The 21376-nt window shown below is 44.4% G+C and overlaps 1 protein-coding gene across 1 annotated transcript in view; it reads right to left on the bottom strand.

Moving 5' to 3' along the window:
* The window catches only part of ADAM12 (ADAM metallopeptidase domain 12), a 155160-nt gene that overhangs the window by 18502 nt on the left and 115282 nt on the right, over positions 1-21376 (bottom strand). The window contains 3 exon segments of the mRNA XM_041461125.1: positions 3120-3315; positions 4642-4731; positions 9529-9706. Of these exon segments, the coding sequence (XP_041317059.1) occupies positions 3120-3315; positions 4642-4731; positions 9529-9706 (464 nt within the window).

Here is a 21376-nt window from a genome sequence, read left to right as displayed (position 1 = left end):
GACATGAATTATGGAGAGAGAGAGAATGGAGAGCTCTGGGTGTTCTGGGAACAGACTGGAATCAACCTGGGTCTGAGAGGAATTCATGGCTATTTTCAGAGATTGTCCCCAGGAGCTCCTCCCTTCTCCTTCCACGCAGATAAGAAAGAGCAAAAAAAAAAAAGTCCTCTATTTTATCTGAACCACTGTGTTGAGAGAAACAAAAACAACCCCAAGGAAATGCAAGTGCTTTTCTGGAAACAGGTTCCTACTGCTCAGCCTAATGTAAACAGGCTCTGACAGTGTTCATCATTTTCCTTTAAATAGATCTAAAAACATGAAGATTGACATTTTTCATTGGGCTTCTGGACATCTGTAACCTGACGAATAAAGAAAGATGTACAAGGGAAGACATTAATAAGGAATTCAATATACCGAATATTATTTTAGGAAAAGTTATTGTATTTTGTTCTGCATGGATTCCTCCTACTGGGAAGAAGAAAATAAGGAGAGAATGAAAATGAATTGTAATATGGTTTTTCTTTAGAGGGGAGAATTTTTTTTTTAAACCTCAAAACTACTTCACTCCAACACAGGCAGTTGTTAAAAACAGTTCTAATCAGACACAACAACCTGGCAAAAGGTTCCAATGTATATTTTTGATACAAAGTCCAGAGACAACATCTTAGAATGTCAAATTTCTCTTTGTGCTGCAGGCAAAACTGGAAAGATGTGTAGTTTTTTTAATCTGTACCATGATCTGTACAATTTTCCTAACTGCATGAGCCACCCACCTCTCTTCTCATTCCACCCCAAGTCTGCCAGCTCACACTTCAGCCAGATGTGTGATAGAGCAGTGGATATTCACATCCTAGTCTTTAAATCCAGAATATAGGCATTATTTGAAGTGTCCAAGGCCAGCTAGGCAGGGCTTGGAGCAACCTGGTCTAGTGCAAGGTGTCCCTGCTCGTGGCAGGGGGTGGAATGAGATGATCTCTAATGTCTCTTGCAGCCCAAACCATTGTGGCATTCTGTGTTGATTTTTAATTTATTCTTCCAAAACGTGGCAAGAATTAAGACTTTCAGTTCAGATTTGGTCATGTCCATCTTTCCTATTTAAAATCCTTCTCCTTGGGCCTTCCCAAGACAAAACCAAAGGGTATTCCAGTCAAATTCTGTTTGAACTGTGTTCTTAACACAACATCTGTCTCATAAACAGACTCCCACAGCCTGGAGCCTCCACGCCCAGGTGTGCCTGTATCAAACAGCCCCAAGAAGGAAGGCAGGAAAGAATTAGGGGATCCTAGGGCTGTGGTGGAATTGCTGTGTTAGGAAGAGCCCTGGCAAGGGGCTGCAGCAATGCAGCTCCCTGACCTTTAGATGGATTTTTCTGAGCCACTGAAACCACGAACAGCCTGACCAAGTAACTTTCCACAGCATGGGAAACTGGTTCAGGAGGAGATTTTTGCTTTCTACAAGAGAAAATGTCTCTGTATCCAGGGATTAGAAGTCCCAGTCTGACTAAGGCTGGAGGCTATAATTGTCCATGGCTCTGTGAGCTCATAGCAGCTCTAGGACACGCGTGGGATTCGGGGGAGTGGAGCTCAGGCACGGTTTGTTCCACGTGAGGAGCTCAGTTCTGAGCTGGAACTCCTCCTGAATGTGTCCTTATGCCAAGCTGACCTGCTGTCTGTACCACTGGGGCTGCTTCTTGAGATGCTTTAATGCTCTTTTAAAGAGAGATTGCAAAAAGTCCATGTTGTCTGGGAAAGAAACAGATAAATTCTTCAGCAGTGTTCTGAGGAGGGTTTTGACCAAGGGAAACATCTGTGTACCATTATATTGATACTGAAGTTTTGGAGCAGAGTTAGAGATGCTGAATTGAAAGAAGCTGGAAATATTAGTTTAAAAGAAATAATTACACCTATCTCTAAGTAATGTTTCTCCATAGGAGAGAGAGAGTTTTTTAAATTTGAGATAAAAGATGGGGTCAGAGATGCTGAAAGAGACATGATTTGGATTCCTACCAAAATGCTGAGTTAATACTTGCATTTCAGTGGAAGGGTCACAGGGCTTTATAGAAAGGTGAACAGCTTTCCTGGGATAGATGTTGAGAACAACTCAAGAACTCATGTTACCAGATTTCTGCAAAAAGGGAGCAAATTCCCATGGGAGAATAAACCCCTTTCTGCTTCAGTGCACGCCCTGCTAAAAGCACTGTCAGGAGGCAGTTTCCAGGTGCCACCAGTTAATAAAACACACACAATGATCCAGGAGTCTCATGTTAGGGTCAAAAGCTGAGCCCTGGCTGGGGATGGAGCAGACACATCTGTTTTGCAGATGAGCTGTTTAGAGCACAGGAGGAAGCTCACACAGCAGCCTGAAAAGGGCTGTGATTTCAACCTGCCAGGAGCGTTCAGCACTTTGTGGGGTGACACCAGGCCATATCAAACTCAGGAGGAAATGATTTGTCTAAGTTCACCTATCCACTTGCAGCGTGTTGCAGCACAAGCCTCGTTACCTCCTGGTGCGAGGAACGAACAAGACAGCAAATCAAGGCTGGAATGAATCACCCAGAGATTCCCTCATTATTCAAATAGCTACAGATTGGTGCTGCATCCTCCAGATCTTTATTCCCTCCCCCAAGCCTCTGTCAGTCCTGTGTCCCTGTGCTGGTGATGCCTTGGGAAGGCAGACCTAGAGGCTGGACAGAGCTAAAGAATAAAGCAGGGATTTATTCAAAGGATCTCCTCCATGGATGCACCTTGGGCAGCACAAGAGCCCAGCCAGGGCTGCACCCAGGATGAACCCAAATGGTCCCAAAATGCACGAGCGCTCCCGGGGTCTCTCCCTGGGATCAGCTCTGCTCCATGTGCACATTGCAGTTCAGTGTCCAATTCCAGCTCAGCCCCTGCACTCCCATCCTGCTTGTTTTTCTCTCTCCAGCCCACGGGGTTTGTGCTCTTGGGGCTGAGATTTGGATCATTTGTCCTTGGTGCCCAGCTGGAGCAGGAATTGTTTTGTCTCCCTGCTCTGTGCAGAGCTCACCATCCCCTCATGTGAAACCCAGACGCACAAACTAAAGCAGACTAGAATGTGAAAAATAGAAAAGCCAAACCTGAGGCATCTCTGGCACTCACCTGGGCCCCAGAGGGTGATGCACTGCTGCTCGTGGGTCTGGCAGATGCCGTTGTAGCAGTAGCCATCCACCCCGTGGCACGCGTGCCCGTCGTGCAGGTAAACGTTGGCCGGGCACTGCGGGCTGGCCCCCGTGCAGAACTCGGGCAGATCACAGGAATTGCTCGACTCTCTGCAAGAGATCCCCGCTGGTTTGAGCTGCAAAACAAACAGAACTTCAGCAGCCGTGCTGTGCCTGGGTCAGCCCTGCAGTACAGGAGCAGATTTCCCCACTGGCCCAGCCCCAGCTGGCTGCAGAGACAGAGCAGGGATGGCAGAGCTCGGAGTGCACGGATCTGAGCAGTGCTGGGAGGCTTTGGCAGGAAGCAGGGTCAGATGAAGCCACACACATGGCTCACATGGCTCAAGACAGAAGGAAACCCCAGCCCTGACGTTTGCAGGTGGCTCCTTCATCGTGTCTGAGCACAAGAGCTCTGGAAAGGAGGATCTGGAGCACTGGGAAAAAGGCAGGTCAGAGACTCTTCCATCCAGGGCAGCTGATCACAGAACACTGAGCTGTGTTAGGGCTCAGGAAGTCACCAGCACGCTTGGCTGTGGATTCAGATGTGAATTCAGATTCATTTCCCAGCTTGGAAGGTTCAATTCAATGATCTTGAATAGATCTTGAATGTTAATTAATCTATGCAGTTACATTTCCTCATGGAAATGTTGCTGTGATGGGAATCAAGATCTCCTCAAACTTAGTTACAAGATTAGTCCACGTAACTGTTTGTCCTGTACCAATTTCCATGGAAAATGATATTTTTTTTGGAACTGATGGTGGAACATGCCAGTCTGAACATTCACATCTCAACAGCAGCCACAAAAGTTGGGTGTGCTCTGGGAGCAGCACTGAATTTTAATCCAATTGCCTTCAGTAAAAAGCAAAGGGCATGAAGATAGATTGATTTTGCTAAAAAGCAATTCCTGGCCATGGGGATCCCTTGCTGCTCCAAGCTCATGGGTTGCCACAGACAGGATGGCAACTTGCTGGATATTTTATTAGCCCACAGGCAAGGGATGGTCTGAGAATTCAAGCAGGTAAATGCCTGTGGTAAGTTGGCTTTTATAGAGTGTTAGGAGACCACAACAGCTGATGATCTGCTATTAAAAATACATATGCTATTGACAGAATTAATAATTTAAGAGTCTACCCCCAAAAAAGAGGGTTAAGCATTTAATGACTGCTTGCTGAATAAGAATGAGAAACATTAAAGCACACAAAAGTTCATGAAAAAGAAGTTTTGCATGAGCAACTGAAGGGGCCACAAAAAGCACAGAGACAATTTAAAAAATCTGTGGATCTGCTCCTTCAATAATTTATATTTTGGGAATTTTTTAATTGCTCACATGACATGCAAGAGCCTTAATGCTTATCAATACCAATTTACTTCTCCTCCATGCTTGCTTACTGCACTGAAGCAGGGAAAAACACAGGGAATTCTGCCCTCCCCACCCCAAACAGAGCCATTTCCCCTGGTTCACCTGGCAGTCCTCGCAGCAGAGCCCATGTGCACACACTGCTCCCGGGTTCAAGGCACAGGTGGTTGCGTTGCAGCACGGGTTTGTACATTCCTGGATGGATTTGGAGGGTAAATTTAGAGCAGACAACGTGCAGTCACAATGAGCCGTAAATCAAGAGGCTGCCTATAAGCTCTGCCAAGAAAAGCTGGGCATGAAATCATGAATTATGTATGAAATTCGACAACCTGATCCAAACAGCCTTGTCTGCCCTCAGATTCAACAAGCCCAACAAGAGTAATAAAACCAGAGGAGCTGCTGAGGAGGGCTGGTTTATTCCAGCTATGGATCTAATCCCAAATATCACAAACAACCCAAGCGTGCTGACACCAACCCTGATAGAGCACTGGGGTGTTTTATTTCCACAGGAATCACTGGAATGATTCCACTGCCTCCAGAGAGGATCCAGGAGCTGCTGCAGTTGCTGAGCATCACGACCACAGCTCTATTTTGTGATAGCTGCTGGCCAGGCTCCTGTTTGGATGGAGGCTGGGGCTGCCACAGAGGAAGACAACGACATGATTCCATGTAATCCCTTATCAGAGCAGACCAGTAATAGAGCTGTGAGATATGGAATGGGCATGAATTGCAGCCTCACTCACTGATACATCCCAATTTCACACTTGTGGATTAGATGGTGCCGTGTGTGGGCTCCTGCAAACTTTATTGTCAGTAGAACGAGCTCGTAAGGAGCCTGAGAAAAGAATGGATTTGTTTTTCCAAGATAATGCCCACAAGCTGCAAGTTACACCAGCTGAGCTGGAATCTCATCTCTCTCACAGAAATAGAAGCAGATAAAATAGAAGCTCTTCAGCTGTGTTAAGTCTGTTTGACTTAGCAAGGGATCACTGGCAATAGAGGGAACACAGGAGGAGTGAGTGGGTTAGAGTGATGTTCACAGCCTCTTGTTACTTCCCTGGCTTCTGAATGCTTCCCAGCTGGAAGGCAGGGCTAGCACTGACTCACCAGCAAAAACCAGAAGGATTCTTAGCATTTCACTGTTATTTAGGCATCATCTTCCTGGATGCACAAAGCCCACTGTGCTCTGAAGCAGAGGAACCACTTCCTGCTCCTATTTCTGACCACCGGAAAGCAGCAGGCTACGGAAATACTCCTGTGCAGCTGCTGCATGTCAGGAGTAACACTCCCCTGCACAGAAGCACGTTTTACAAATTCACCTCAGAAATAATCTGAAATAAGCAGGGTGGAGTGTCAGTGCCATTAAGGTCATTTTGAAACAGTCAGCTGCAATACCCCATCCTCTGGCCCCACAGCAGCATTCCACAGGCAGGCTGGGATAAAGACACAGCTCTTGGAGTGGTGTTTCAGCAGCCTCTGAAATTTCCAATTGCTGCCTCACTTATTGCTCATTGTAGGGAATGAGCTTGGTAAATAGTTTTTGTGCCTGGGCTATCAAATTGTCAGGAATGATTTTAACATAAACAAGCAGAAAAAACAAGCAAGGCTCACCCAGCTTTGGGAGGATGGAGGCTGCCACCTGAAAGTACTGCTGTGCTGGGGTTTGTTGTTTGTTGTTGTTATTATTATTAGTTATTATTGATAACAACAGCAATGATGGGAGGAGGTTTCTCAGTGTGGCTCTCCTGGCTCTTCAGAGGAACCAGAGCAGCCCTACCCCAGAACAATTTCAGCACCACCTGCGTGATGTCAGGCTCTGTCCTGTGGACAGGACACCTGGTTCTCCCCATCTCTTTTCTAAAATACAGGACAGACCCCACTGGGTCAGCCCAGAACTCCTCCGTCCTTGTGTCCCCCTGAGAGCAGCCAGCAGAAGACGATTAAGGACAACGACACCTTCCCAGTCTCCTGCCCTTCCCTGGCTTTCCCTTTGCTCCACGGGCATTTTTAGCACCTGTAAGAGTCAGAGTAAAGGAACTCACAGGTACCCAGCACAGTCAGGGGAGCAGTTCCTTCTGCTTGTTTGGAACCTGCCATTTTCTAACTTCATCTGCTCATTTCTCATGGGGGTTGATCTCTCTCACCCTTTCCATTCCCCTCAGATTTTATCAGCTTATGTGCATTTCCCTTCATTTTCTTCTTTTCCAGCCAGAGTCCTTTGGAAACTTTGAACCACCTTATTGCTTTTCTCTCAATCTTTTTTCACTCTGCTTTATCCTCCCTGGGATCAGGGAGGGGTAGGGAAAACCTGCACAAGCAGTTTCAGGTGCAGCAGATTTATAGAGGTCTGCTGGTGCTTTGTTTTGTTTTCCTATTTCTCTCCTAGTACTTTCTAACAGCCTATTTACCTTTTAGACCACTCCTGAGCACTGGGCTGACATTTTCATGAGACTATTTATTGTAATATGAAGTCTTGTTCCTCCATGGTCAGAGTCAGCTCAGAGTCCATCATCTTCTTTGTGTTTTTGGAACGTGCATCACTCCTCAGTGAGTCCCATTTCTCATCTTAATGCCTGTTCCAGCTGCCTCAGAAGGTTTCTCTGCAGTCCTTCACAGCCAGTTTTAATCTCTAGCAGCCTAACTAATATCATCAGCAAATTAAAGACTATTCTTCTTCTCAGGCTGCTTATGAAAATGCTGAGTTGTGTAGTCCCAGGAAACATCTCATGGATACAGCACAGCAGATCTCCTGCCACTGCATGAAATCGGTGATTTACACCTGGTTGTATTTCTATCTTTTAACCCAATTTTTGCCCATGCAGTTTTCTCTCCTTTACAGCTGCTCAATCTCCCAGAGAAGCTTTGGTGAAAGGTTTGGTCCAAAGCTTCTCTGAACCCCTCACAGGCTGCAGTGACAGCCCTGTCCTTTTCCATCCACTTGTTGAGCCCTTCAGAGCACTTTGATGGATTTTTAAGACAAGATTTTGTAAGACAAGATTTTGTAAGACAAGAGTTCCTGGCACAAAAGCTGTGTTGACTCGTCCCTGGCATGTCACAGCTGTTTGGGCACTTGCTCCTAATTACATTTGGAAGTAATTTGTCTGACTTCAGAGTTAGCAATTTGTAGTTTTCTGTTCTTGCTTGCAGCTGGTTATAAAAGACACATTTTCATCTTTCAAGGACCAAGGACTTTTACTTCTCTTCATTCTTTTACCTTTCTATGAATAATTTACATTAACCCTCCTTCTACACACACTGCAGCATGTCAGGCATTTTTGGTCATATAGACTATAAAATTGTTAGGATCATAAAATCATAGAATGGTTTGGGTTTGAAGAGACCAAAAATCATCCAGTTCCACCCCAGCCATGGCAGGGACACCTTCCCCTGTCCCAGGTGCTCCCAGCCCCAGTGTCCAGCCTGGCCTTGGGCACTGCCAGGGATCCAGGGCCAGCCACAGCTGCTCTGGGCACCCTGTGCCACTCCCCACCCTCACAGAAGAATTTAATCCTAATACCACTCATTCTTGGGATACTGCAACACCACGGACAGAATTCAGCTGGTACAAGTGACTGGGCAGTGAATCAGTAACTGATCACACAGGTTTTCTGGAACCACTCAGGTTAGAGCAGTAAATCCCAAATAAATTTAATTGCACCCAGGCTGCATTTTTTCCATTCTAACTAGAAAGGCAAAAAGACAGAAAGAAGAGGCAAATCAAGGCAGTGCTTGCTGACATTAAGTGGCTTTGACTTGAAAAGGTATCACTAACGTTTAGAAATGAAAACAAGAAAGATAACAGGGTTAGGAAGACGTTTGCAAGCTGCTTGCACTCTATTGACTTTAAACAAGGAGATAAGGCTGCTTCCTCCAACCCTGTCACCCTCAAGAGTGAGTGAACTGTCAGGAAATCCTCACAGCTTGGACAAGCTCAATACACTCCATAGGCAATATCTCACTGCTTTAACTGCCCCCATCTCCTTTTCTGTAGGTCCCTATTTATCACAGGAAACAAATCCCTGATCTGCTGCTGCCTTTAATTCAGATAATCAGAGAGAAGTTCAATAAAGCCAATGAGGACGGGATGTAAAAGGGATAAGGATGCCAGCTCGGATATTATTTGACCCCCAGGTTTTGCCTATCTCCTGCTGATCTGAGGAGTCCTCTGGCACATTCACTAAACTAAATGGAACAATCTTTGCAGCAGCAGCAATCTGTTTGGGAGGCAGTGAAGGCTCTTTCTGTTGGGAAGTAATTGGCTGGAGGGAAAGAAAAATCCTGCAGTGAAGGAGGGAAAGGTCTTGTACCTAAAAACTGAAGCTGCAATGAAAAATACCTGGCCAATATTAATATTTCTATTTATATAGTGTTATACATATGGGTAGTGAGGCCCTGGCACAGGGTGTCCAGAGCAGCTGTGGCTGCCCCTGGATCCCTGGAGGTGTCCAAGGCCAGGCTGGACAGGGCTTGGAGCAACCTGGGATAGTGAATAAGTGAAATGGCAGGGGGAAAATGAGATTATCTTTATGGTCCCCAACCCAATGCATTCTATGATTGCACAGTTTCTATGATTATACTGACATAAATATAAATATAAACATAAACATATTAGTGGCTTCTCATTGACAGAAACAAACCTTTGACTAATGCACGTTTGCTTGAGAAATTTGAGCCAAGTTCTCCAACTTCTTCTGAATTTAGCTGATTAGCTAATGCTGAAAGGAATTTCTAGGAACATGAGGTCATGGCCAGTCTGCTGGACAAGCCAGAGTTTGCTCTCTAAGGATGAACTGAGCGCATTCTTCACCCAAGCCCTGCTTAAACTTCACCATCTCGAATACACTCGAGACTCCCTGCCCTTCCGAGACTCTGAGGTTTAAGCTGATGGGACAGAAGCAGAGAAGGCAGAGCTCTGTTTTACACCAAACCAACCCTCCACTGCCAAAACCCTGCAGGCAGGACATGAGCAGCAACTCCCAGCTGGTGACTTACCTCAGGCTCCCCACAGTCACACTCCTCTCCGTCCTCCACATAGCCATTCCCACACTTCTGGCCACCAAAGGACTCCTTGACCTCAGGCAGGTTAAAGAGACACATTCCCACTCCTTTCTCCAGGCTGTTTTCCAGGTCCTTTCTACTGCAGCTACTGAAGACCATGGGGAATGGATAGCTGGAGAAAACCCACATGGAGACAAAAGCAAGGCTGTTATATGATGAAAACCTCTCTCTCCTGTCACACCGGTGACATTTTAGCACATCTGTGCCTTAACCAGAAGATTGTGTTCACTTTTTATCACACAGAATTGAGATGCAGCAATTCATGGTGAAATTGAGCTCAACCCATTAATAATAATAATAATTTCTGACTATGAGTAAGGGAATTTTCACTTTTTCACTTCAATTTGTAGCTGCTGTTAAGGATTGGAAGTGTTCACATTTGAAATTCCTTCTCCCTCTTTTGCTTATGGAGTTATAATGCAAATGATGATCATGAGCCTAAAGAAATGCTGGGTTTGCAAGTAGTATCCTGCATTTGCAGGACTGCAAAAGATCCTAATCCTTCTTGGAAAATTCAGCCTCAAATGGCAAATTCATTCATCTTGCTCTGCAGAATGGCAAACTTCCTGCTCTTTTCAGGAAAAAAAAAAAAAAAGAATAAAAGAAAAAACCCACTGTTACTTGATAAGAGCCTGCTTCTGCAATTCATCAAAGCTGAGCTTGGGAACTTCATGATTAAAGCAAAGACAGTTCTTATTTTAAATCAGCAGGACTGTAAGGACACTGTGCTGAAAATACTCCTGTTTGGAATTCCCAGTGCTGAGTGCCCTGTTGTGCAGACACGTAGCAGCTCCCACTCCTTTTGCACAACCCCCAGGCAGTGAGAACACAACAGTCCCGTGCAGTACAAACACCAGCAGGTAACTGGTGCTTTTCTCTGGCAGAACTCAATTCCATTTCTGCTGATGAGTGTTTGCAGTTTGCCTCACAGATGAGGAACCAAGTGACACCAGGGCCTGGCTGATGGCACGGTGTCCTTGGTGCCTTAAGGAGCTGGGGCAGAGGCTAGAGGGAGTTCAGAGGAATAAAGTGCAGATTTATTGAAGTGCCTTCAAAGGCCACTCCCTGGCAGTGCCCAGATGGCTCCAAGATGGAAGCAAAAGAGCTTGGGCACGAGATCTCACATTTTTATAAGTTTTAGTCCATTTGCATATAGGAGTTAACCGTCCAATTAACAGCTTCAAATGATGAAGTTTCATCCTCCTTGTTTGCTTGCCCCCCTCCTCTTTTCATGTTGTTCATCCTTTGGGCCTGAAATTTGAAGAGACTGTCCGTGAGTCTCCAGCTAGAAAAGGATTTTTTTGTCTCCGCCATGCTGTGAAAAGATCCCAGTAACACTTCATATAAAGCTAAAGCTGCACACCAAAACAGAACAGAAAAACTCAAACCCCAAGGTGTCATCCTAAGGGCTGCTGTGACTGCTCTGTGCTGAGATGTCATGGAACCAGAATCATGGAACAGTTTGGGCTGGAAAAGGACTTGGAAACCATTTCATCCTACCTCCAGGGGCACTTTCCACTACCCCAGGGCTCCAAGCCCTGTCAGCCTGGCCTTGGACACTTCCTGTGGCTGCTCCATCCCCAGCTTCTTTGGGAAACCCATGCCAGGGCCTCCCCACCTCGACAGGGAACAATTTCCCCAAATATCTCACGTCCACATTGAGTTACATTGAACCTGTGTCACAAACATGGTGTAAAACAGCTTCTCCCCTCAGACTGATACAGAAACTCAACATTTCAGCAGCTCAGGAGCCAACCTGGCAATTCCACTTTGCTCACTGAGTGCTTTGTGTCACCCACGTGCTATTAGGATTGTTATCTTTGCAGACAAGCAAGATAACAGATAGAAATTCTGCACTGCTGAACTTCAGACTTCCATTAATCTCCTGGTGTTTCTGATATCCTCAGATGAAAAGCTTGTTTTGGGAATGATGATGCCCGTAGGCCTTAGAAAGGGATAATTTCTATTAAAAAGAAAGAAATGTTTGGCAACTACAAATGCAATAGAGCTTCCTATGCTGACATAAGGAAGTTAATTAGGATCTTCTAGAATGTTATGGATACATTACAGAACAGAATATATCTTGTGCCTAGTTAAAATTGCCTTTTTTACAGTTTCTTTTGCAATAAAACAGCCAGCTCATTGGAAAAGAACATAAACATGAGTCTGAAGAAGAAAATAATTTTCCAATATCACTGTAGGGCTTGTCAAGTTAAACTAAACAGTTTTGAGTTTCACTGACATATGACTTCAGAAAGCTAATAGGCATCTCCATGTAATAAGCTGATTGCTGGAAAATATCAATGTTTCAAAAAAATAACAGAGTCTAAGATAAATAAAGAAATTTCAGAATAGCAGGAGGTAGAGCCAGGCTGTTAGCTGGGCCCCAAGGGAGGGCAGGGAAGGTAGTTGGAGTAATGGAACAGAAAATAAAGGCTCTTGGAAAACTACTGACCATTTTATATTGAGCAATTGGAGATGTTCTTAACAGGACACCACAAACTTCTGTCCTGCCCTCAGTGTGACTGGGAAGAAACCTCACAAAATTCTGTGTACGTGACTGTGAACAAGTAGATGGGTGCACATTCCTGCCAACCAGCAGGAAAAACCAAAGAAACCCAGATATATCTGACTGATAAATCCTGATGAGGGCTTGATCAGACAGGGCCTTCACATCAAAGTGTGAATAAATGAACACTGCATCATCCAGGCATGATCCTGCTCTTCAGTGGCACAGGTTTGCTTTGATATCCACTGGGGTGAGACAAGGAGACACACACCTCTCAGGGAATGAATCCATTCCGGAGCACAATTAACGCAGATTTCCTTGTGACACCTCTCAGACACACACAGAGCACGAGGACAGCTCACCAGTCAAAACTGTCACTGCTTTAGTGCTGTTCCTTGGCATGCCTGGATCCCCAGGATCATTGGCATGGATGTGAGGTGTCTGTCCTTCAGCAGACTCCTCTCTCTGTGCCGGAGGTGAAATTGTGCAACTGCTGATGAATGAGGTTTATGTTTCCCCCCCAAAGGAACTTCAAGCTGTTTCCTATTTTGAACCCAGAGATCCATTCATCTTCTGGCTTTTCCTGCTCCTGACACTGGTTTCCTCAGCTGACATCAGTGCAGGCACATGAGGACATTTCCTGAAACGCTTCTTCTTTACCAAGTAATCCCCAAATAAAGCAATAAAAACCCAGAAATAAACCCAGCTGGTGGAAACAGAGAAACTTCAGGGTAACCACACCATGCAAGAGAAGATCCCACATCAATTGGTGCCAATTGGTATTTCATTGGAAACCTGATTGATCTTTAATGTGATATTCTGATACACAACCAGTCTTCTTTTCTTGACCAATAAAATTCCATGTAACAGTCACAGCACTTGATTGTTGTGATTTTAGGCTGTATTTTGTCTGTCTCTGCAATTTTAAAGCTGTTTCATCAGAAGAATGAAATGCCTGGCAGATGGGAAGGGAAGTCACAGATATCAGATGTCAGCAGTGCTCAAACCAATGTTTGAGTGGATCTGGAGCTTGTGAAAAATGCTAAAGGCATGGGGATGTGAAAGGAATTAATCCTCTGAACAAATGCAGGAGCTTCCTCCCACTACCCTGTAAAGAGGCTTCTGATCTCCCCTGGAAGGAGCTGCCTCAGGGTGGGAGAAGGAGATGGGGTCTCCACAGTGGAGTCAGCCCTTGACCTATCTCCAAGATTTCTGTGATACCTAAACAGGGACGTTTGTGCTTCCTGTGGTAGCTCAGACACTTACTCTGTTGGAAAACCAGCTCATGAATGCCATGAGAGAACATTCCAGAGGCGAAAAATTCATCAGCAGCCTTTATACTCCATTAATCTCCACTCAAGACATTTTCTGTTACAGATCCTTATTTCTTTTTACAGTTGGAAAGAGAAAGGACACTTCAGTCCAACCTCACTCTTATTCCAAAATGCTGTGTCCTATGCATTTTTTACACTGTCTGAATCTGTAGATTTAATACACAATGGATCATTTTGTCAAACCGTTCTGGCTGTGGGTACAACTCTACAGAACTCAAATTGTTCCCAGCACTACCATCAGTCTCCTCAGTGGCTTTACAGCAAGGAAAACCACTTCAGTCTTTCTGCCCTTCTCGAATCCACAGCATTCCTTGGTGTCTCCTTGGTGCTTAAAAGATGTGTTTAAACCCCAGCAACAAATATCCCAGTTTCCAACAAAAATAGCTCTGCCTGCTCCTGCAAGTAAGACCTTCACAGTTGTCAGAGGATCCTTGGTAATCGATTCCTTGGGAAACACAGCCTGGGCTTGTCCCATTCATTTATATTTCAAGCACTCCAGCCCTCCAAATGCCAGGTTCCTTTAGGCAGCTCGGCATTTAGCCTGTATTAGATGGCTCCTTCTATTAACTAAGTGAAGTGGCATCAGCACTCTGTCAAGTCCCATTTAAGAAGAGAGGATTCTTTGTACCAGCACCTCGTTGCCCAGCACAGGCTTCTTTTCTTTTCTTTTTTTCCCCCCCCACCACAAAAAATATAAAAGCTCATCCCCGTCATCTCCATTCCAGAGGAATTCCCCTTCCCCAGGGGCTGAATGACAGGAGAGTTCAAGCACAGGAACAGAGCCACTGCCCCAGAAAATTACAGGCTGAGGAGAGGAGACAGGCAGAGCACTGAGGAGAGAGGCAGTGGCTGCTGATCCGTGCAGGTCACAGCAGATCCGTGATCACTGCTCGGGCTGCTGGGATGTTCCCACTCCTGTCCTTTCAACTGCTCAGGCTGCTGGGATGTTCCCATTCCTGCCCTCCCCACTGCTCGGGCTGCTGGGATGTTCCCACTCCTGTCCTTTCAACTGCTCAGGCTGCTGGGATGTTCCCACTCCTGCTCTCCTCACTGCTCAGGCTGCTGGGATGTTCCCATTCCTGCCCTTTTCACTGCTCAGGCTGCTGGGATGTTCCCATTCCCATCCTCCTCACTGCTCAGGCTGCTGGGATGTTCCCATTCCTGTCCTCCCCACTGCTCCATCTGGAATATGCCTGGAGGGGCAGTGCCCTGAGCTGCAGGAGACCCAAACCCCTCCAGCTGCATTGCAGCAGCACCTCAGGAAAGGTGGAACTCCTTCGGTTCCTCCAAATCCTGTCTGTTCACACCTCAGAACCTCGGGTCCAGCCCCCCTGAGCTCCTCCACCATCAAACACCACAGATTTGTGTTTCCCAGCCACTCAAGGGTAACACAATGATTCTGGGAATTCTCTGTCCATTGCACAGAACGATAAACTACAGGCTCAGCATATCTTGAAATCATTTTGATTATTATGATTATTACTATCCAATCTCACTTTTTATTTTGTATTCAAGAGCTGCAGGATTTTTCTAAAGGAACTGCGTTGTTCTGTCCCAAATGTTGGTGCACACACACTGACAGGCACTAAATGTATATACACATCTATTTATAGGGTTCATTTCTTCCAGTTCACATCACAACCTGATTATTCAGCATTATGGCAATGTTTATACAGAGCCTTTTACCAAAAGACCCTGAAGTGTTTTACAATTATTCACTCAATTAAAATGCACAAGAGCCCCAAAGAGCTCTGTTAAGTACCACCAGACCTCCCTCCCTGAGGTAATATGATAATTGGAGATTATATTAATTTTAAAAGGGACATTTTTTCTTCTTTGAGTATGCTCACAGAAACAACTGTTGGCTAGCTAATTTCCAAAGGTGCAGAAAACTGGGACTGAACTTTGCCCAGAATTCCTGAGAACCCCAAACTGAGGGGCCATATCTGGAAATAGCTCTGGCACCTGCTGTACTTTTTAGGAGCATGAAGGTGCTTGAAGACAAGAGAGGTGCTGAGTCAGAAGTTTCCCCTGGTCCAACACCTGAATTTCCAACATTTTCCATGACAACACCTTGTCTGAACTGACCAACACAGTGACTTTGTGTCTGGGGCCCTGTGAGATTCAAAAATATGAACATTTACTCTCCTTAACCTCCGAAATTCCTGACTTTTGGCTCAAAATTGGAGGGGATGAGCAATGCAGACCCTTTAACTGGAGTATGGAGATGGGAGTTTGAGCTCCCCCTTGTTCAGAGTCTAGAGAATGCCTGACACAGAAACATGTAAATTTTCTCTTGCATATCCCAGTTTTACATAAGAACATAAGTGGGGTTGGGGGGGATTAAATGAAAGAATAGGGATAGGGTGGTTTTTGGTAATACAGGTGTGTAACTAATTTTTCCATGGAAAAATGGCAGCACTAGAGGGAGAAACCCAAGAATGAACCTCTAGAAGGCAGAAACTCAAGCAGCATGAATGTTTCTAGACCCAGGGAGGTGTTGATTTCAAGGAACTGTGACAATTTTCCAGCCTCCTCTAACTCCTGATCTAATTGACGTAATACTTTTGCACTCAAAAGCACCTCCCTTGGTTTTAACCTTCTAGACATTATTACTGCTCTCCAGCTTTTAAAAACAACTTTTTATGGGCTCCTAAGAGAGATGAGCCTACCAGAATAAAAGTGAATTTGCTAGGAGGTGACATTTTTTGACACTCCAGCTCTTCTGTACAGCAAGTATGTTAATGAATTAGTAAGCATAAAGAACTTCACAGAATTAGGTGTCAAGCAGGAGATAAAATCCAGTTTTCTTTGATATTGAAATAGGTGTTCAAATACTACAGATCCCTTCATGTATCAAGTTCTGTCACTACACGTTATTTGCTACACCTCACGTTTTAGCAGCAATTGTTTCAAATTAGACACGTGCCATAATGTGGAAGGACTTTTTAATCTATTAATTAGACAAGTGGCATAATATGGGAGGGCTTTTTAATCCATTATTTAAACAATGTCTTAATTTCTAAGTACTTCTGAGGGAGAAAGGCACAAATGCAGTTTTTTACCCCACCAGCATAATAGAGGGGGAATTAAAGGTATCTGCAGATTGTTTCACACCTAAAGCTTTTGCAAACAGCAAATTGGGAAAATTAGGAGGAGGGGGGAAGCTGGAGGAGCCTTTGGGCTCTTGGAAGCAGCACATGGCAGAGCTTTGCCCAAGACATCAGTCCCAGAGCTGATGGGGCACATCTTTTTCAGGTGATTTGGAAGGATTTAGCTAAAAATGTAGAGTGGTTTTATCTGCAGGTGAAGTATTTAAAGGGGAAGTTTGCTTCAAAAGGTAGAGCATGTTTGACAAGCCATACTTACTTTTCTAGCCTATTTTTCACTCCCTTGCTCCTCTTTCAGAGTTTTAATCCCTAGAGCATCGATAAAGTAGAGCACAGAACTGGGCCATGCAGTCAGAGATGGCATCAAAGCTCTTCTGTCTGAGTTCATGGTCAGTGACTTCAAAACAAGCCCAGATTTCTCCTGCAGCTTTTGTCACGTTCACTACGAGGTGGCTGCTAAGCCTTCCAATAAATAACTGGGAATATATCACACTGGTGGTTTATTTAATTGCTGTCTGCTTGGATGCCTTGTTGTGCTACGCTGGAATTTCCAGGCTTATTGGAAGGAAAGCCTTTCCAAGGAAATGTTTAAACTTTTCACGCAAACGCCTTAAGTTTGTTTTAATTTTCCCCTGGGGATAGTGCAGATTCCCAAAATGAATTCCAGCCATCTCTCTTCAGGTGCCCAGATTGGATTGACAGCCCCAGCTCAGGCTTGACCTCTCCCATTACACGGAAGGTGAAATCTCAACTACCTGGAATATTCAAAAAGGCAGATTTACAACGCTGGATGTGGGACTTCAGGGCAGAAAGCAACGACAGAACAAATGCCTGGATGGTTCCCAAAAATCCATCCTGCAAGGGAACAACACTTAATGGCTTTATACAGTATAGACTGTTGTGGCAGTCACAAAACTGCCAAATAAAACATTATTAGCAGTTACTTTCCCTTTGACAAATAGATGGTCAGAGAAGTTTTTTCTTGGAGGAGAGGCCTGTTGTGACTTTCCTTTGTGTTCTGGGGGTGAAGCAATACTAAACCAATTTATCACCCCTGACAGGATCCTGACTCTGTGCTGGAGTTATCTGCATTGCAAAAGCTCCATGGGAATTGAACTCAGACAACTGTTCTTCCTGTTGGAAACCAGACAGCCAAGGCAAGGAGCTGTAATCAGTTTGAATTTGCCTCTGGCTCATCTTTTGCTCTGTTTCCTTTTAGACCACTACCTCATTAATAAAAATTTGCTGGATTGCTGAGAGTTCAGGTTTCACAATCTGCTGCTTAGAATTTGAGGCTAATCCAATGCTGACTACAGGAAAAGTCAAAAAGCAAGGCAGAGCAGAGGGAGGGATGAAAAGGCCAGGTCAGGTCTGGTCCCAGGCTAAGGAAAAGCAGGATGAAGACACCCTGGGCCTGCCAGCAGCTCCCAGCAGTGAAGGAAAATCTGGATAAGGAGCACAAGCAGAGTGCCCCGAGTTTAAATTTTGTCACACAAAACACAGCATCCTCAGCATGTGACGAGCAAATAAAGACAAATGGTCCAAACCAGTGCTGAAGATCAGCTTCCTGCTGATTTCTGATTAGGGAAAAGGTGCTTTGGTTAGTTCCCAACATGATTTTACAATCTGCTTTTGTTCCAGGCAGTTACATTCTAATTTTCTCCCTTGAAAAACCTTGGAATTGATTTTTTTTCAATGGGCCAGGAGCAGACAGGGATGAAAAAAAAAAAATCTGACTTTGGGAATCAGATTGATGGAAAGACCAGTCATAAAGAGGGTACTCAGGCTCAGGAGATGGATTTGGGTGAGGATGAGCCTGGATATCAGGTGAGCAGATCAAATGACAACAAGTTAGGGGAAATGGACCCCAAAGAGGGCTAAACCCAACCAGGAGAAATCCACGCTAGGGAGAAGGAATTTAATAGAAAATCCTGAGTTGGAAGGGACCCACAAGAACCCTCCTGGCACAGACAAACCCCAAGGATCAGCCCTCTGGATGGAGCACGTGGAGAAGCTGTTCCCTGGCAAGAGCAGGAGCAGAGTGAAGTGCATGGAAATGCCACCTGGTGAGATGGGGGTGCTGGAGAAAAGAATCTGAGCCTGCAAAAAGCTGGGAATAATAAATACCTGGGGGACAGGCTCATATTGATTTCACTTAGCATCTGTACTACCCGGGCTCTTAATAAATCAGGGCTCCAAGACAGGAGGATCATGGCTCAATTTCTTCTTCTTTGGGAAGATCCAAAGGAAAGATAAGTGAGGAAAAACAGTGCCAGAAATTAGTCTGAATTTCCCCAGCATTCTCACTGTTATGAGAAAAAAGCACTTTATCCCATATCACCTAAAACACCTCAGTTGAGTGGAAATGGAATTCTTTTAAAAAATCCTAAATAGAAAATAACAAGGAATCATTTTTTTCTACCTTCCCCATTCTTTTTCACAGAGCTGGAACAAAGGAAAATTAGCATCCACATTGTATTTATTTCATTATTTCAAGCCATGAGGACAGGATGGATCCAGCCATGATCTAAGACTTAGGGATCCTTAATGAGCAAATTAAAATTTCACTCACAGGAATGAAAGGCTTTTGATAAATCTAAAAAAAAACCCATATGCATCCTGATGAAATCCTGGCCTTATTGAAGCCCATGGGAGTTTTCCTCCCAACTCTGGATTTCTCACCTGGTGGTGGCTGGCTGCCAGGGGTGGAGATGAACACAATTTCCATGCTGAAGGAGGCAGAGAGAAAGGCTCTCCAGGACAGCAAAGTTATTTCACCTCTTCCTTTTCAGCCTTTACTCTAAAATAGGTGGTTTCTTATTTTAGAGTAATAAGAATTTAAACAATGTCTTAATTTCTAAGACATTGAAATTGTCTTAGAAATTAAAACATTTAATTTCTAAGTGTCTTAATTTAAGAAATTAAGACATTTATTTCTTAAATTTCCGGGGCTGCAGCATCCATTGGCAAAGGCTGAAACGGAGCCTCCCTGCATTGCTGCCACCAGAACCCCCCAGCAAAACGTGCCCAGCACTCTGTGACAGGCTTTGACTTTAGAGAAGATCAAGAATGACTTTTTAGGAAGGAACTGTCAGGGTAAAATTTTCAACGTTTTGCACATCTATGGCAGGCACAAAGGGCTCTGTGATCCCCGTGACAGCTCTGGCAAATGCAGCTGTGGGCACCAGTTAATTACAGGGATTCAGCCTTCCAAGTCCACATCAGTTCCTTCAAGTGCTCCTGGGCACACAACACATGTTCAAAAAGGAGCTTTCATTTGCCCTTTAAGGTATGTTTCCATTTTTAAGCCAGGAATTTGGAATTCATTAACACCAATTAAAACTGGACACTGGGTGCTTAATTCTCCGTGCACTGCCCTGCAGATTTATCCCTGCAGGTTGAAAAGTTTGGGGTTTGTTTTTCTTCTTTTTTTTTTGTGGATGAAACAGAAAGCCTAGATAAAGGGAAATGTCCTGATATGATTTGTTCTCATGGGTCATGGCAATAGCAGCACTGCAGGAGAAAAATGTCCCTCTCAGAGCTGTATTTCCTATGGATATTACAGCAACAAGACAAAAGGCAGCTGAGCTCCCTCATCCCAGCACCCAGGCCAGGAAAAGTGGATACATCTCGTGGCAGAAACCCCTGCCTGTCCTTAAGTATCTGCTATAAATAATCACACCAGGAGTAAAATGTGTTTTCATTTGAGAAGTCACCTCTCTCCTTGTCAGCTTCACTTACAGCAAAGTCACGCTGTCAATCTGGGAGTTCTCCTTGAGAGTACACCAGCAAAGCCAATTATTTTCCCTTCTAACAGCACATCTACTGAAATGGGAAAGACTAAACTAAATAAAAAGCAATTATCCTTTTTCTTTTTCTTGCCCCATGGTTCTGAGTGCTAATTGTTAACAGTGACCCACTCCTGCAAAGGACTGGGAAAAATTAAATGGATTTCAACCAACGCTACTAATTCTTCAACACAGATCTTATTTATGACAAAAATTAAATATATCTGCCAGGCATGGAAATTATTAACAAAAAAAGAAGGCCAAATGCACTGCAGACGTGGGGCTATTTGGAGTGAAGGGAAAGACTGACATAAATCTATTCTGCAATCTCGTGGCTGTTTCCTACTAAAGGAAGGACCAGAATGCAATGTGCTAAATTACTGGGGCAGAGGGATGTGTTGCTTAAGGTTTTTTTCCAAAAAAAAAAAGCAGTTGCACTGCTGGCACAACAGACCTAGCTCTGTCACAAGTAATTTATTACATCAGTATATCAACTTTATTAAAAAAAGACAACAAAGAAGTCTGTCTTTGTGCCGAGCTCAGCTCAGACTGGTTTGGGAACATAAACAGCTTCAGAGTTTAATTAGAAATTGTTTACATCTGAAAGATAATTTCATTTTCCTCAAATTGTAACAGAGGTAATTCCAGATAGTTCTGCTGACTCTAGAGTTTAATGGCTCTAAGCTGCCAGACAGAAAAATGCAAAGTGAGGTCTGAACAGCTGAAAACCGACTGAGAGGGGTCAGGGAATTCTGTGCTAGCTACTAATGGTTTGATTATCTAACATTTAACAGCTCTGCAGCTACAAGATGCTGCAAGACGTCTCCAAGAAAAAAAAAAGAACCACTAGTAGACTGAAGTGTCCTTTCCCACACTCTATTTCTGATTTCTTTCCCATTTCACCCTGACCTTTTGTCTTTTTTCAAGCTTTATTTATTTATTTGGGTTTTTTTTAAATCTGGAGAAGTGCTGGAAAAAGTGTTTTTCCCTTCAAGTTGATGCTGTTTTCATGGCATACCTGGCTGTGTGCTGGAAATCTCT

The sequence above is a fragment of the Pyrgilauda ruficollis genome, unplaced genomic scaffold (assembly GCF_017590135.1).
Source record: "Pyrgilauda ruficollis isolate IOZ18807 unplaced genomic scaffold, ASM1759013v1 scaffold15, whole genome shotgun sequence".
Taxonomy (NCBI): Eukaryota; Metazoa; Chordata; class Aves; order Passeriformes; family Passeridae; genus Pyrgilauda; species Pyrgilauda ruficollis.
Note: the sequence above shows the minus strand (reverse complement) of the source record. Positions and strands in the feature narration are given on the sequence as shown.